This window comes from Caretta caretta, chromosome 17 (genome assembly GCF_965140235.1).
Source record: "Caretta caretta isolate rCarCar2 chromosome 17, rCarCar1.hap1, whole genome shotgun sequence".
In the NCBI taxonomy this organism is placed as follows: domain Eukaryota; kingdom Metazoa; phylum Chordata; order Testudines; family Cheloniidae; genus Caretta; species Caretta caretta.
In genome coordinates, this window is record NC_134222.1 from 23,268,408 (window position 1) to 23,285,532 (window position 17,125).

General features: G+C 47.8%; 1 protein-coding gene across 1 annotated transcript in view; it reads left to right on the forward strand.

Annotated features, from left to right (window-relative positions):
* The first annotated feature begins 9,034 nt into the window (after positions 1 to 9,034).
* LOC125624086 (myeloperoxidase) overlaps positions 9,035 to 17,125 on the forward strand; it is a 58,982-nt gene continuing 50,891 nt past the window's right edge. Inside the window, exon 1 of the mRNA XM_048824433.2 lies at positions 9,035 to 9,156. Coding sequence (XP_048680390.2) covers positions 9,035 to 9,156 — 122 coding nt within the window. The remainder of the gene's footprint in view (positions 9,157 to 17,125) is intronic.

A 17,125-nucleotide genomic window follows, 5' to 3' on the forward strand; every position in this document is an offset into this window, starting at 1 on the left:
AAGCAGACCTCAAGCTCAATAGGTCCAAATGCAAATTTAGACAAACTGAACTCTCCTTTCTGGGGCATACAATTTCACAGGCTGGACTAAAACCTGATCCAGATCATATCCTGGCAATTTCAAATGCTTCTCCAACAGATTTGCAAACCTTACGTTCCTTCTTGGGTCTTACCTGCTGGTATGCAAAATTCATTCCCAATTATGCTTCTGTCATTCAACCATTATGGGAATTACTACGGAGAAGTTCAACCTTAGGGTGGACAACGGATGCACAAGCTAGTTTTGAAATGGTGAAAGACTTGATTGTACATAGTCTAGTACTTGCACTATTCAGTCCTGCATTGCCCACAATTGTAACTACTGATGCTTCTGATTATGGACTTGTGGCTGTCCTAACACAGAGAGGACAGTTGCATTTGCTTCAAGGACACTAAGTAATGCTGAGAGGAAATATTCTACAGTTGAAAAAGAAGCCCTTGCTTGTGTCTGGACTACTGAAAAATGGAGAACTTACCTGTGGGGCCGCACGTTCAGGTTGCGCACAGACCACAGCCCTTTGACGACGTTGCTCACCACGAAAGGACTGGGAAGAGCGGGATATCGTATTGCTTGATGGTCTGCAAGACTCCTCTCTCATTTATGAACTGGAATATAAAGCTGGAAACCAAAATGTGGTCGCTGATTGTCTCTCGCCTGCCTTTGCCTTCACTAGGTGGTCCACCGGAGGATGAGGATGTAGCGGTTGCGTTTATTACAAGCATTCTAACTGCAGTTACAAAAGAACGATTTCAAGCTGCTTGTTCAGCGTGTCCAATTCAACAAAAACTATGGGGATTTCTCAAAGAGATGGCACAGTCACCCTAAAAACCTTGACCCAGTTTTGTTCCCTTATTTTAGAGTTCGGGATGAACTTTTTTTGCTTGATGGCTGTGTGCTATGAGGTACACACTGGCTACTTGTGCCTGAAGAATTACAGTCAAAACTCCTACACCTGGCATGAAACTCCTCAAGGAATTGTCAGAACCAAACAATGACTACGGGATCTGTATTGGTGGCCAGGGATAGACTCTCAAACTGAAGCGCTCATAAAATCCTGTGTCACTTGCCAAATGCATGACAAGACAGCCTGTTCCTCTTCCTGAATCTTCATGGGGAAAAAGTGGGGACTGACATTGTAGGACTTTTTGATACTGCTCCAAGTGACTGCCGCTATGCCATCACTTTAATAGACTATTTCAGTCAATGGCCTGAGGTAACATTTACATCGCAAATCTCTTCTGCTACAGTAATTAAGTTCTTCTCTTCAGTTTTTAGCAGGGAAGGTAACCCCAAGGAACTGCAAAAAGAAAAGGAGGACTTGTGGCACCTTAGAGACTAACAAATTTATTTGAGCATAAGCTTTTGTGAGCTACAGCTCACTTCATCGGATGCATGCAGTGGAAAATACAGTGGGGAGATTTATATACACAGAGAACATGAAACAATGGGTATACCATACACACTAACAAGAATGATCAGGTAAGGTGAGCTATTACCAGCAGAAGAGCTGGGAGGTGGGGGGGGAACCTTTTGTAGTGATAATCAAGGTGGGCCATTTCCAGCAGTTGACAAGAACGTGTGAGGAACAGTCGGGGTGGAAATAAACATGGGGAAATAGTTTTACTTTGTGTAATGACCCATCCACTCCCAGTCTTTATTCAAGCCTAAGTTAATTGTATCCAGTTTGCAAATTAATTCCAATTCAGCTGTCTCTCGTTGGAGTCTGCTTTTGAAGTTTTTTTTGAAGAATTGCCACTTTTAGGTCTGTAATCGAGTGACCAGAGAGATTGAAGTGTTCTCAGACTGGTTTTTGACTGGTTTTTGTTATAATTCTCAGACTGGTTTTTGTTATAATTTTTATGTTATAATTCTTGATGTCTGATTTGTGTCCATTTATTCTTTTACGTAGAGACTGTCCAGTTTGGCTAATGTACGTGGCAGAGGGGCATTGCTGGCACATGATGGCATAGATCACATTGGTAGATGTGCAGGTGAATGAGCCTCTGATAGCATGGCTGATGTGATTAGGCCCTATGATGGTGTCCCCTGAATAGATGGGCTTTGTTGCAAGGATAGGTTCCTGGGTTAGTGGTTTTGTTGTGTGGTGTGTGGATGCTGGTGAGTATTTGCTTCAGGTTGGGGGGCTGTCTGTAAGCAAGGACTGGCCTGTCTCCCAAGATCTGTGAGAGTGATGGGTCATCCTTCAGGATAGGTTATGATGATGCGTTGGAGAGGTTTTAGTTGGGGGCTGAAGGTGATGGCTAGTGGCATTCTGTTATTTTCTTTGTTGGGCCTGTCCTGTAGTAGGTAACTTCTGGGTACTCTTCTGGCTCTGTCAATCTGTTTCTTCACTTCTGCAGGTGGGTATTATAGTTGTAAGAATGCTTGATAGAGATCTTGTAGGTGTTTGTCGGTGTGTGAGGAGTTGGAGCAAATGTGGTTGTATCGTAGAGCTTGGTTGTACACAATGGATTGCGTGGTGTGGTCTGGATGAAAGCTGGAGGTATGTAGGTAGGCATAGTGGTCAGTAGGTTTCTGGTATAGGGTGGTGTTTATGTGACCACTGCTTATGAGCACCATAGTGTCCAGGAAGTGGATCTCCTGTGTGGACTGGTCCAGGCTGAGGTTGATGGTGGGATGGAAACAAAACCTGTTGCCAACTGTGTCTGCTTTTTTACTGCAGCGGTATAGTGGGCAAAGGGTTTCATTCAGCTGTTTATAATGAAGATTAGGTCACTTTCTTGAGTTGATTCCATTAATTTAGAACCTTGTATGGTGTATGAGTATTATTCATTGTTTAACACTGAATTTCATCTGACATTCTGTTGCCCATTCACTTAGCTTGGATAGATTTGTCTGAAGTATCTCAATCTTCCAGGGCTTGACTAACCTGAATAACTTTGTGTCATCTGCATATAAATTTGTCAACTATGTCCGATTGCTGCTGCAATATTGTGTCTAGTCCTGGGGTCCACAATTCAAGAAGAATGTTGATAAATTGAAGAGTTCAAAGAAGAGTCATGAGAATGACAAAGGGATGAGAAAAATGTTTGTTATAAGGAGAGGCTCAAGAAGTTCAATCTATTTAATTTAACAAATAGAAGGTTAAGAGGTGATTTGATTACATCTGAAATTATCTACACGGGGAACAAATAATAAATAATGGGCTCTTCAATCTAGCAGAGAAAGGTGTAACATGATCCAATTCCTGGAAGCTGAAGCTAGACAAATTCAGACTGGATATAAGGCATAAGTTCTTTACAGTTAGAGTAATTAACAACTTAGCAAGGGTCACTGTGGATTCTCCATCTGTTGGAACAACCAGGCAAGGTACTAACAAACTTCAACAGAACTTTATTTTTGAAGTGGAAACCTCTTTACCAAGCTGCTGCTGCACCCTTGGTAGCTCTCACTCCCTTCCTCAACTTCTCCCTCTTAGTGGAACCCATCAACAGCTTCACTGGGTGCAGGGGAGCTGCAGAGAGGGGTGAGGATTTCATAGAATCATAGAATATAAGGGTTGGAAGGGACCCCAGAAGGTCATCTAGTCCAACCCCCTGCTCGAAGCAGGACCAATTCCCAGTTAAATCATCCCAGCCAGGGCTTTGTCAAGCCTGACCTTAAAAACCTCTAAGGAAGGAGATTCTACCACCTCCCTAGGTAACGCATTCCAGTGTTTCACCACCCTCTTAGTGAAAAAGTTTTTCCTAATATCCAATCTAAACCTCCCCCACTGCAGCTTGAGACCATTACTCCTTGTTCTGTCATCTGATACCATTGAGAACAGTCTAGAGCCATCCTCTTTGGAACCCCCTTTCAGGTAGTTGAAAGCAGCTATCAAATCCCCCCTCATTCTTCTCTTCTGCAGGCTAAACAATCCCAGCTCCCTCAGCCTCTCCTCATAACTCATGTGTTCCAGACCCCTAATCATTTTTGTTGCCCTTCGCTGGACTCTCTCCAATTTATCCACATCCTTCTTGTAGTGTGGGGCCCAAAACTGGACACAGTACTCCAGATGAGGCCTCACCAATGTCGAATAGAGGGGGACGATCACGTCCCTCGATCTGCTCGCTATGCCCCTACGTATACATCCCAAAATGCCATTGGCCTTCTTGGCAACAAGGGCACACTGCTGACTCATATCCAGCTTCTCGTCCACTGTCACCCCTAGGTCCTTTTCCGCAGAACTGCTGCCTAGCCATTCGGTCCCTAGTCTGTAGCTGTGCATTGGGTTCTTCCATCCTAAGTGCAGGACCCTGCACTTATCCTTATTGAACCTCATCAGATTTCTTTTGGCCCAATCCTCCAATTTGTCTAGGTCCTTCTGTATCCTATCTCTCCCCTCCAGCGTATCTACCACTCCTCCCAGTTTAGTATCATCCACAAATTTGCTGAGAGTGCAATCCACACCATCCTCCAGATCATTTATGAAGATATTGAACAAAACCGGCCCCAGGACCGACCCTTGGGGCACTCCACTTGATACCGGCTGCCAACTAGACATGGAGCCATTGATAACTACCTGTTGAGCCCGACCATCTAGCCAGCTTTCTACCCACCTTGTAGTGCATTCATCCAGCCCATACTTCCTTAACTTGCTGACAAGAATACTGTGGGAGACCGTGTCAAAAGCTTTGCTAAAGTCAAGAAACAATACATCCACTGCTTTCCCTTCATCCACAGAACCAGTCATCTCATCATAAAAGGCGATTAGATTAGTCAGGCATGACCTTCCCTTGGTGAATCCAGGCTGGCTGTTCCTGATCACTTTCCTCTCATGCAAGTGCTTCAGGATTGATTCTTTGAGGACCTGCTCCATGATTTTTCCAGGGAGTGAAGTGAGGCTGACTGGCCTGTAGTTCCCAGGATCCTCCTTCTTCCCTTTTTAAAAGATTGGCACTACATTAGCCTTTTTCCAGTCATCCGGGACTTCCCCGGTTCGCCACGACTTTTCAAAGATAATGGCCAATGGCTCTGCAATCACAGCCGCCAGTTCCTTCAGCACTCTCGGATGCAACTCGTCCGGCCCCATGGACTTGTGCACGTCCAGCTTTTCTAAATAGTCCCTAACTACCTCTATCTCCACAGAGGGCTGTCCATCTCTTCCCCATTTTGTGATGCCCAGCGTAGCAGTCTGGGAGCTGACCTTGTTAGTGAAAACAGAGGCAAAAAAAGCATTGAGTTCATTAGCTTTTTCCACATCCTCTGTCACTAGTTTGCCTCCCTCATTCAGTAAGGGGCCCACACATTCCTTGGCTTTCTTCTTGTTGCCAACATACCTGAAGAAACCCTTCTTGTTACTCTTGACATCTCTGGCTAGCTGCAGCTCCAGGTGCGATTTGGCCCTCCTGATAACATTCCTACATGCCCGAGCAATATTTTTATACTCTTCCCTGGTCATATGTCCAACCTTCCACTTCTTGTAAGCTTCTTTTTTATGTTTAAGATCCGCTAAGATTTCACCATTAAGCCAAGCTGGTCGCCTGCCATATTTACTATTCTTTCGACTCATCGGGATGGTTTGTCCCTGTAACCTCAACAGGGATTCCTTGAAATACAGCCAGCTCTCCTGGACTCCTTTCCCCTTCAAGTTAGTCCCCCAGGGGATCCTGGCCATCCGTTCCCTGAGGGAGTCGAAGTCGAAGATTTAGGCAGTGGAGCTGCAGGGTAATGGTGGGAAAGATGGTCTGTTCTCTTTGTCTGGTCTGGCAGGGAGCTGCAGCACAGGTGGAGGGCTGAGGTTTGTGCCACCTCTTCTGGTGTGGGGGTGTTTGCTCCATGAACTCCTGCCTGCTCTGGGCTGTGATGGCAACTCCCACTTGGCCAAGGGATCCCTGGGTAGCAGGGCTGGACGTGGGGCAGAGAGGGAGGGAAGCAATGCTTGATAGGTTCTAGTGCACCCATTGAATTGGGAGACTACATCTCTTAATTTCTAGCTTCAAACTTGTAAATTTTCCTTTATTCAAAACGGCCACAACCTCCTGTTCCTGGCAATGGGCCTCAGACAAGAGGGCAGCTGTTCACACTGGCTTTGCCTGTGGAAGAGAGACTGACCCTAGTAACAACGAGCATCAATTCTCAGTGGGACTGCAGCTAGGCTGTGTGCAGGGAAGGTCACGACCTCCCTATAGCAGAGGGCTGGACAGGAACCTATGGGGAGATGGGAACATGGCACACAGGAGGGAGGTTGCAACAGAGCAGGGAAAGAAAGGGAGAGAGGGATACATAAGCACTAAGAAGATATGGGAGCAGGTAGATTTGGGTTCCGCATTTGGGAAAGGAACCCGGGGGAGCATGGAAAGGAGACTAAGTGGGGAGGGAGGGAGTGAGCGAGAGTAGCTGGTGGCTGGAGAGGAACTGAATAATGGTCTGTCCAGTGCTGCATCTCTAGCTCAGTGCTGAAATGTGGTCTATTTTGATGTTATGCTACTGTATCTGATTGGGGGACAAGGGGGTGGGAGAGGTGGCGAGGAGGAAGTGAAGTCCTGCCAGTGTGTGCTGGGGTTGGTACTTGCAGTGTTCCAATAAATCCTTTGATTCATATAAGAGTATCACAACTGGGTGGCAGCAGCTTTAAGAAGTCAAAAGCACTTTTGCTTCAGAACAAAGGTACTGGTCACAAAGAGGAGACAGGAACCTGTGAGCATTTGATAAACTTTGAGCTGTTGCACTCTGAATGAGTGGCCTGCTGAGCAAGCAGCCCGGACCTGGCAGTGTTTCTGGATTGCCACACCAAAGCATTTTACCAGCAGCTTCCAGTGTGGATCGTGGATCTTACAGACTGTTATGCAAACACTGAAATGCCAGAACGCCTGCCAAGCCAGGAGGTGGTGGGGGGAACCCCCACACAGTTATCGGTGTGTATTGAGGAGACTGGTTGGTTGGTAGGGCTTTCTCTTTGTCAGTGTCTGTGGGAAATAGCTCGAATGAGGCAGAACCAGCTGTACTGCCTGCAGAGTTGACAATGCAGAGAAGGTCTTATGGTCAGTGGTGAGCCATGAGAATACTCCATGACAAGTCAGTTTATAAATGGTTTAAGAAGGGAACTTCCTAACCTGCTGGGGGAGGAGGATAACATACTGGATAAATCCGTGGATCAGACTAGATGCAGAATTATAAATGTGAAAGCAGAAGCCTGGGTTTTTTTAAGCTCTGAACTGTTAATTCATAGAATATCAGGGTTGGAAGGGACGTCAGGAGGTCATCTAGTCCAACCCCCTGCTCAAAGCAGGGCCAACCTCACCTAAATCATCCAAGCCAGGGCTTTGTCAAGTCGGGCCTTAAAAAACCTCTAAGGAAGGAGATTCTACCACCTCCCTAGGCAACCCATTCCAGTGCTTCACCACCCTCCTTGTGAAAAAGTTCCCAGCCCTCAGATGACTTGTGTATACCAGATGCAGCTCTTCAAATAGATTGCTAGGGAAGTGGTTACAAAATTGGAGAAGGCCCCAGTGCAAGCTATTCACAGGTGTCCTGTAGGTCAGATGAGAGTTTCCTAAGGGACTCTTAGGCCAGAAGACATTTGCAGGTGATGTGGAGGCAAAGGACTTTGTAAATAGAATCGCTCAAGCAGAGGAAAGCCAGACCAGGCAAACTACAAGCTGCTGATGCAATAGTGCCACCATCAGGAAATATTAGAACTGCCGATGTGAACAGCGACCTGGATACCTATTACAAGTCTACATGGTGTCAGACTGCACCAGAGGGGTATGAATTCTAGTGCACATTAGTGTGTTGCACACTAAATGGCTTCTGTGGATGCTGCTGGTGTGCACTAGTAGTTCCCTAGTGGGTTAATGTAATCCCATTTCAAACAGGACGCCACTGCCAGCTTGGCTTAACAGAACAATCTTCCATGAGTTTAAACACAAGAAGTGGAAGCTTGGACAGATGATTAGGTAGGAGTATAAAAATATTGCTTGAGTGTGCAGGGGTGTTATCAAGAAGGCCAAAGTACAATTAAAGTTGCAGCTAGCAAGGGATGTGAAGGGCAACAAGAAGGGTTTCTACAGGTATGTTAGCAACAAGATGATCAGGGAAAGTGTGGGACCCTTACTGAATGGGGGAGGCAGTCTAGTGACAGATGATGCGAAAAAAGCTGAAGTTCTCAATGCTTTTTTGCCTCAGTCTTCACAGACAAGGGAAGCTCCCAGACTGCTGCACTTGGGATCACAGTATGGGGAGGAGGTTAGCAGCCCTCAATGGTGAAAGAACAGGTTAAGAACTATTTAGAAAAGCTGGACATGCACAAGTCCATGCATCTGGATCTCATGCATCTGAGGGTGCTGAGTGAGTTGGCTGATGTGATTGCAGAGCCATTGGCAGTTATCTCTGAAAACTCGTGGCGATTGGGGGAGGTCCTGGATGATTGGAAAAAGGCAAATAAAGTGCCCATCTTTAAAAAAGGGAAGAAGGAGAATCTGGGGAACTACAGACTGGTCAGCCTCATCTCAGTCCCAGGAAAGATCATGGAGCAGGTCCTCAAGGAATCCATTTTGAAGCACTTGGAAGAGAGGAAGGTGGTCAGGCCACAGGTCTTGTCGTGGGAACAGAGGCTTGAGAAAGCAAATGCAGACACAGCCAGCTTCAGTTGAGAGCTGAAGAATGGCTGGCTATCCAAAAGTTGCTACCTATTAAGTTCCTTCCTGGAATACATTCTTGTCCTCTTGAGGACCAAGAGCTCTATGATTCATAAAGTATAAGGCCAGAAGGGACCATTAGATCATTTAGTGTGACCTCACCTATATGAGCAGGCCATTCAATTTCACCCAGGTACCCCTCAGTTTAACTTTGCTTCATGTCTCCCTTTCTTTAGCTCTTAGATCCATAGCATGAAAAAGGTTCAATTATAGAGGAACAACTTTCTCAATCAAAACCTCAGTCTTGGCTTTAAGCGCCTAAAGGTTAATCCAGCAAGTTTATCACATGAAGGAGAAGAAATGTGCTCCTTTCACTTTGGGTCTGTGCAGTGAGCTGGTGGGAAGGAGTTGTCCTCATGTCCTGCTCTTTCCTCTTTGGACTAGATATCTTGGAGACACTGCCAGATCCATTCTTTCTGAGCAGCACTGATGAAGCCAAGGAGCTGGTGGATGCTGCATACAAGTACGAACGGGACAGGTCAGTTCACCTTATGTTATCCATACTAGGGGTACAATTTTACAAAAAACATGGGAACATGATACCATTATTTGGTGAGTTTCTTTTGTACAAATATGTATTTATTATGGCAACATCATAGTTCAGGGTTCTGAATTTTTTTCCTAGCATGTATCACACCACATGCACTAATCTCTTCCCTCCACAATGGCATGGAACACCTCCTCTCCCGTTTGTGATCACACAGTACTGCTATGGCAACTACAGCGATTGCTTACGATGCAAAGTGATATTTGGACAGTACACATATTTTAAGCTTTTTAATGTAGCTCAGCCAGTGGAAATAAGGAGAGCCAGCACCACATGACCAGACTGCTCTGTGAGAACGACCAGCAGCCAGGGATCATCGCTCACAGTCACTACAGTGATTCTATAGGGAAGGGTTTAGCTGTTTCTAGTCTCAATATCAACTCTGTTCAATCATTCTGGAAAATATGAGGCCCTCTCTCTATGGAAAATATGGCATGTTTGGTCTGTACCAAGGGAGAATTTTGGAGGAAAACTTGAGATTATTGGAGAAAGCACTTCTCAGAGATAGTTAATGGTTAAAAGGGAGGCTTCCGCCTTCTGCTCCCCACCCAGCCATTTTGTGAGGGTTGTCCTGCTTTGCTTTTGTTAAAATGCCTTAAAAATCAAGATGAAAAATTTCAAGTCAGGTCAAAACAAGACATTGTTTCAACATTTCTGAGACAGTTATATTTTTATCAACACTGTTATGGGAGAGGGATAGCTCAATGGTTTGAGCATTGGCCTGCTAAACCCAGGGTTGTGAGTTCAATCCTTGAGGGGGTCACTTATTCCTGCTGTGAAGGCAGGGGACTGGACTTGACCTTTCAAGGTCCCTTCCAGTTCTATGAGAGGAGTTTATCAAATAATGTTTTAATATGGAGATATACCTAACAAATAGATTTTAGTTAAATGAAACCTTTTTTTGGTGAATGAATTAAACATTTTTTGCCTGGCTCTAGTATTGACTGTGCTATTCATCACAAGCTGGTAGTAACTCTGATATTCAAATTGTCATTATTAGGCATTAATCTGGTTTTTCCTACTATTACTATTATGATGCAAATTAAAAATTAAATTACTATTTACTATTAAATTACTATTAATTTTTGCAGAAATATAGCTGATATATTTATCTGCTCTGGCTGGACATTCCATTCATTTGGAAGGATGGAATAAGGTGGATAGTGCTGCACATTTACACAGGTGTTGGCTTAGTGATGTCCAAACAGAAAAATAATGTGCAGAATAGAGTTCCTCCTGGATCTTCCTTGCTCTTGGTCACACAGACTGCATTACTTGCTACTGTTGCTTTAGTCCGCCTCTGGCTGGCAATGAGACTCTTTATTCCTTCCCACTGTGATACTTGCTACTACCATCACCAGATTAGACTATTGTAGCTTCCTCTACCTGGACTTGAAGGTGAAAGGGTCATAGAAACTCCAACTTCTACAACACTTAGTTACCTGCCTTTTGTACTATTTCGTGTATGTCCAGTCCCAGCCAGCAGCAGGATGTTAACCCAGGGCATTTTGAAACAAAAAAAGTTAGACTTCTTAAAAAGTGAATTAGACTTTGACAGCCCCAGATGATCTCTATCAAATGTTTCAGTGGTAGCTGTGTTAGTCTGTATCAGCTAAAAAACCGAGGCGTCCTTGTGGCACCTTAGCAACTAACAAATTTATTTGGGCATGAGCTTTTGTGGGCTAGAACCTACTTCATCAGATGCATGAAGTAAAAGATACAGGAGGAAGTATAAATACGTGAAAGGATGTGGGTTGCTTTGCCAAGTGTTAGGTCAGTCTAACAAGATAAATCAATTAACAGCAGAATATCAAAGGAGGAGAAATAACTTTTGAAGTGGTAAGAGAGTGGCCCATTACAGACAGTTGACACCAACTAAAACCTCTCCAGCGCATCATCAAGGATCTACAACCAATCCTGAAGGACGATCCCTCACTCTCACAGACCTTGGGAGACAGGCCAGTCCTTACTTACAGATAGCCCCCCAACATGAAGCAAATACTCACCAGCAACTATGCCAACCCAGGGACCAAACCCTGCTACAAACCCTGGTGCCAATTCTGTCCACATATCTATTCAAGTGACACCATTATAGGACCTAACCACATCATCTGGGGCTTGTTCACCTGCACATCTACCAATGGTGATATATGCCATCATGTGCCAGCAATGCCCCTCTGCCATGTACATTGGTCAAACGCAAAAGAATAAATGGACACAAATCTGACATCAGGAATCATAACAGTCAAAAACCAGTCGGAGAACACTCCAATGTCTCTGGGCACTCAATAACAGACCTCAAAGTGGCAATTCTTCAACAAAAAAACCTTCAAAAACAGACTCCAATGTGAGGCTGTAGAACTGCAATTAATTTGCAGACTAGATACCATCAGATTAGGCCTGAATAAAGACTGGGAGTAGTTGGGTCATTACAAAATGTAAACTTAATTTCCCCTCCCAATACTAATTTCTCCCTACTGTTACTCACACCTTCTTGTCAACTGTAAAGTCTAGGAATAGGTCTATGCTGGAATTAAAAAACCCCCAAACCTATGGCACCAAGACTCAGAGCCTGGGTCAGCTCACAGGGCACGGGCAGCGGGGCCAAAAATAGTGTAAATGTTAGGAGCTCCAGCCTGAGCCCCGCCTCCGAGACCCTCCCCCCCCCCCCAGGATCTCCGAGCCGAGACTTAATCACCGACACTGATATTTTTAGCCCCACAGACTGAGCGCTGTGAGACTGAGTCAGCTGACCTGGGCCAGGTGCAGCCATGTCATGGGTCTTCGATTGCACAAGTATAACACCTATACATAGCTTGGGGCATCCCCTATTCTTTGGGCTATTGGGCCCTACCTCACAACCGTCTCTCCCCATTTCCACAAGTACCTTTGTGGCCTCAAGCCACTCTTCGGTGTTCTTCCTCCCCAGCATAGTCCTACGTGAACACGCAGAGGTCCAGGCCTTCAGGGCTGGGACTGGTCTCTTGGTCCAACACATCTCTTTCTAGGCAGTCCAAGAAAGTTCTCTGGCCATCAACTACCTCTCTCTGAGTGTGATCATATCATCATAAGAGGAGGGGTCATTTTGGCCAACCCACGGCCTCACAGGTCTGATGGAAGTCCTCTCACGAACCTGTCCAACACTAAAAATTCTATAATCTCTGTGCTGTGGGTCTTGGGATGCAGCTACTTCTGCGTTAGATGGATCAGGTCAAAGAATTGTGACCTTGGTGCTTTGCTCTCCAAGTACCGCCACTCGTGGAACCTCTGAGCCCTTATAGCTGTCGTCACCTTGGATCTTGCCAGAATCTCAGCTTTCAACTGCGAGTAGTCTGAAGCAGCTTTTGCTGCCATGTCATAGTAGGCCTTCTGGGCCTCCCCACACAGGAAAGAGGGGAGGATAGTGGCCCACTGGTCTCAGGGCCAGGCCTCACATAGGGCTGATTTTTCAAATGCAAGAAGGTATGCCTTCACGACATCCTCCACCATCATCTTTTGTAGGTAAATGCTGGCTCTTAGGGATTATGTCCTGTTGTGGCCACGTGTCAGAGCAGCCAGGGCCTTCAGCGGGTTCACCACCTCATGGTGGCTTGGTCCTGGGCTGCCTGGCTCATCAGTTATTGATTTGTCTCCTGCTGTAGCTGTACCGACTCCTGTTGGGCAGCCATCTGGACACTGGTAGCCTCTTGTTGCATTGCTGTGAGGTGCACACTACCTTCATTATTTGTCCATTTTGAATGTGATTTACCTTGTCCCCAGAATAGTTTGCTGTGCCAAGTTCCCACTTTAACACCATATGTAGCAGAGCACCTTCTATATCTTAGCAGGCTCAGTGGTTCCCCCTCCGGTGGTGGGGGCCTGGAATAAGTCAGTCGCACTCTGGATGGCGTTTACTCTCCCACCTGGGGGCTTATTCCCCAATATTTTCCAGGCAGGCCTTGGGGCAGGTCCAGGGAGCATCCCTCCGCAAACAAAGAAAATAAAAGCACCAATTTCCACACTAAACAAAGGGGAATAACTCTCCCTACCCTCACTCTGAGGGTGGTTGGTCTAATAATTGGCCCTGGGGTGCCAGTCATAGAATCATAGAATATCAGGGTTGGAAGGGACCCCTGAAGGTCATCTAGTCCAACCCCCTGCTCGAAGCAGGACCAATTCCCAGTTAAATCATCCCAGCCAGGGCTTTGTCAAGCCTGACCTTAAAAACCTCTAAGGAAGGAGATTCTACCACCTCCCTAGGTAACGCATTCCAGTGTTTCACCACCCTCTTAGTGAAAAAGTTTTTCCTAATATCCAATCTAAACCTCCCCCACTGCAACTTGAGACCATTACTCCTCGTTCTGTCATCTGCTACCACTGAGAACAGTCTAGAGCCATCCTCTTTGGAACCCCCTTTCAGGTAGTTGAAAGCAGCTATCAAATCCCCCCTCATTCTTCTCTTCTGCAGGCTAAACAATCCCAGCTCCCTCAGCCTCTCCTCATAAGTCTTGTGTTCTAGACCCCTAATCATTTTTGTTGCCCTTCGCTGGACTCTCTCCAATTTATCCACATCCTTCTTGTAGTGTGGGGCCCAAAACTGGACACAGTACTCCAGATGAGGCCTCACCAATGTCGAATAGAGGGGAACGATCACATCCCTCGATCTGCTCGCTATGCCCCTACTTATACATCCCAAAATGCCATTGGCCTTCTTGGCAACAAGGGCACACTGCTGGCTCATATCCAGCTTCTCGTCCACTGTCACCCCTAGGTCCTTTTCTGCAGAACTGCTGCCGAGCCATTCGGTCCCTAGTCTGTAGCGGTGCATTGGATTCTTCCATCCTAAGTGCAGGACCCTGCACTTATCCTTATTGAACCTCATCAGATTTCTTTTGGCCCAATCCTCCAATTTGTCTAGGTCCTTCTGTATCTTATCCCTCCCCTCCAGCGTATCTACCACTCCTCCCTCCTTGCCCTAAGCAGGCAAACTGTTACATAGCTTCCCCATAGGGAAGAGAACAGCTCTCCACCCTAGAGCAGCTTTTCTTCTGCTGCCACTAGCCCTGCAGCAGCTCAGCTCCATCCCCTCTCACACTGGCGGAAGGGTTTTTAAACATCTCAGGCAGTGGTGGATTAGCTACTGGGCAAAAGGGACCCATGCCCACGGGCTCCGGCCAATTGGGGACCCCCTGGGAAAATGGGCACCCTGTGCCCTGCTCCCCTAGCACTCCTGTTGGGGAGCAGAGTTGGGGGCTTGCACTGCTTCACCTACCTGGTGCTCCTGTCAGGGTGCAGGGCTTGCCCCCCTCGGCACTCCTGATGGGGAACAGGAGAAGCCTCTGAGTCCCAACTCTGCTCCCTGGCAGGACTGCAGGGGGAAGAGGCAGGGAGGGGCCCCCACTTGCTCTGGCCCAGGGCCCCAAAACACCCTAATCCACCTCTTATCTCAGGCAGCCCTTTGTTGGACTCAGGGGTTAGTTGGACTAACCCCTTGTCAGTTAAAAGGAAAAGGGCCTTTATCATTCGAGGGTTAATCTACTGGCCTTCTACCACTTTCTTGAGGGTGTGGAGCTGCTGGGTCAGACACCCCCGCCCCCATCCCCCCACTACCTTGCCAGCTGGTGGGCTCCGGGTTGCTGCTGCTCCTTGGGGGCGGGGTGGCACCTGCTGGCCTGCTTCCCAGAGCAGGAGTGAGGGACCTTACCCCTGCTTCTGCTGCCACCACCGGAGGGGTCCCTCATGGCTCGTTGCCAGACTGACTGTTGCTGGTGCTGCTGCCTCGGAGCCCACTGGTGCCTTGAGGAGGTGGAAGGAGACCTCTGTTGCTCGGGGAACATGCAGGGACCATGGAAGGGGCCTCCTGAAGGCCTGAGGAACATTTCAACTTTGCTCTTGTGGTGGGGAAAACTATTGCTGTAGGGAGACGGGGAGGGTGGTGTGGAGCCTGCCCCCTGGTCCATCTGTCCCCGCTACTCCCCCCCCCCCCCCCGCCTCCGCTCTTTACTCCGGGACTCAGCTGCCGGTCTTGCCCCTTTTTCACTACCTGGGCCTGCAGCAGCATCCTGTTCGAACTGAGTTACAAGTGCACGTGAGTGCGAGTGCCACCCCCCTCCCTTGCACTGCTTCCTCTCCCCTGCAGCCTTTGGCTGGTGAACTCTCCCACCTTCTGCCTTGCTCACCAGCCTTCCTGCTGCAGCCTGCCCCTTTTCCCATTGCTACCTGCCCCACCCACCCCTTGCTACCCTTTTTGCCCTGGACCCTTAGTAGATGCAGTTTGTTTGCCTGCCCCGCCCTTGGGAGTTTTGCTTGTTTGCCTGCCCTGCCCCAGTCCCTTGGTGATTGTTAGCTTGCCTGCCCTGCCCACAGCCTGTTTCCAGCCCGTTTGTTTTTCCCCTCTCCCTCCGTAGTACCCCGGTCAGTCCCCTTGCTCCATGCATCCATGTCCCACCACCCCTCCCCCCCCATGCTTGTGCCCCTCTCCCTTTTCAGTTGAGCCCTAGTATTCACACACTCCCGCTGACACTATAGTCCTTCCAGGGCGCGGACCCCCTGGCCACCCCTGCGCCTAGGAGCTGGACATGCTGGCCGCTTCTAGGAGCTGCCCAGGGACCCTGCCTTAGCCCCGTTGTGCTGTGGACCACACTTCTGGCCTATTAAAATCTCCCAGATTGCTTTTAATAATCACTGGTTGGGAATTCTACCTGAGAGAAGGGTGCAGAAACACCCAGAGTTCTCAGGTGACTGCATAAATACATACCTAGGAGATGGTACAGACCCCTCCTCAGACAAGGGGGGAATGACAGGATAATGGAAGAGGATGTTTTGTTTGAACTAGCAGGTACAGGATAATAATGAAAAGCACGTGGAATGTAATACAACTTGTTGGTGTTGGGACAAAAATTAGGCTGAAAAACTGTAAGAGCTGCCTCCTCCTTCCCTCTCCCCCCTTCCTTTGACTGCTGTCCCCGCTCTTACTTCTGGAGTGCCTTTGGGTTCATCTGCCTGCCTGGCTGCAGAAGGCACCTTGTTTGTGGCTTCCAGGTCCATTGAGGCAACGGCCAGTGTTGAGCCGCTGGGTGCACCCCATCCTGATGTGGGGCAGCTGCTTTCCCTACTGGTTGGGGGCCCAACTGCAAACATCTCCTTCTCTGATACCATGGCTGCAGGTGCTGTGTCTGCTATGGCACCTGAGCCTGGCATCACCAAGGGCCCCCTCCCATTCTTGTTCCCTCAACCTCTGTGCCCAGTCAAGAGGTGCCACACCCCAGCAGCTTGGCCGCCAGGGTCCCTGATCCCAGCTCTGGCCCCATCCCCAATTCTGCCTCTGATCCTGTCACCTTTTGTGAGTGCCCATCTCAGAGCATGTGCCTGCACTCTCTCTCTGTTTGTGATGGATCTTTGGTGACTCAGCCCTCCGACCGAGTCACACAGTCTGTATGGGAGATAAAAATTAAACAGGGGGCCTATCCACAGTGCCCTCTGTAAGGTCCCTCAATTTTCAGCACCATCCTTGGGCTCCCTCCTCAATCAGTGCAACAGGGCCTATCACAGTGCACAGGTTTGAACTGTCTCTAAAATTGTCCCTGGTGTGGGGCCATATCCCCCAGGCCATATCCCCCTGAAGACTCTTTGCCTCTATGATAGAGTTCAGTTCCCCTTCTGGGGTGTATCAATGTCCAGGCCACTTTCCCAGGGGCTGGTGGGGGACCCAGGCCCACCCTCTACTCCAGGTCATAGAATCATAGAATATAAGGGTTGGAAGGGACCCCAGAAGGTCATCTAGTCCAACCCCCTGCTCGAAGCAGGACCAATTCCCAGTTAAATCATCCCAGCCAGGGCTTTGTCAAGCCTGACCTTAAAAACCTCTAAGGAAGGAGATTCTACCACCTCCCTAGGTAACGCATTCCAGTGTTTCACCACC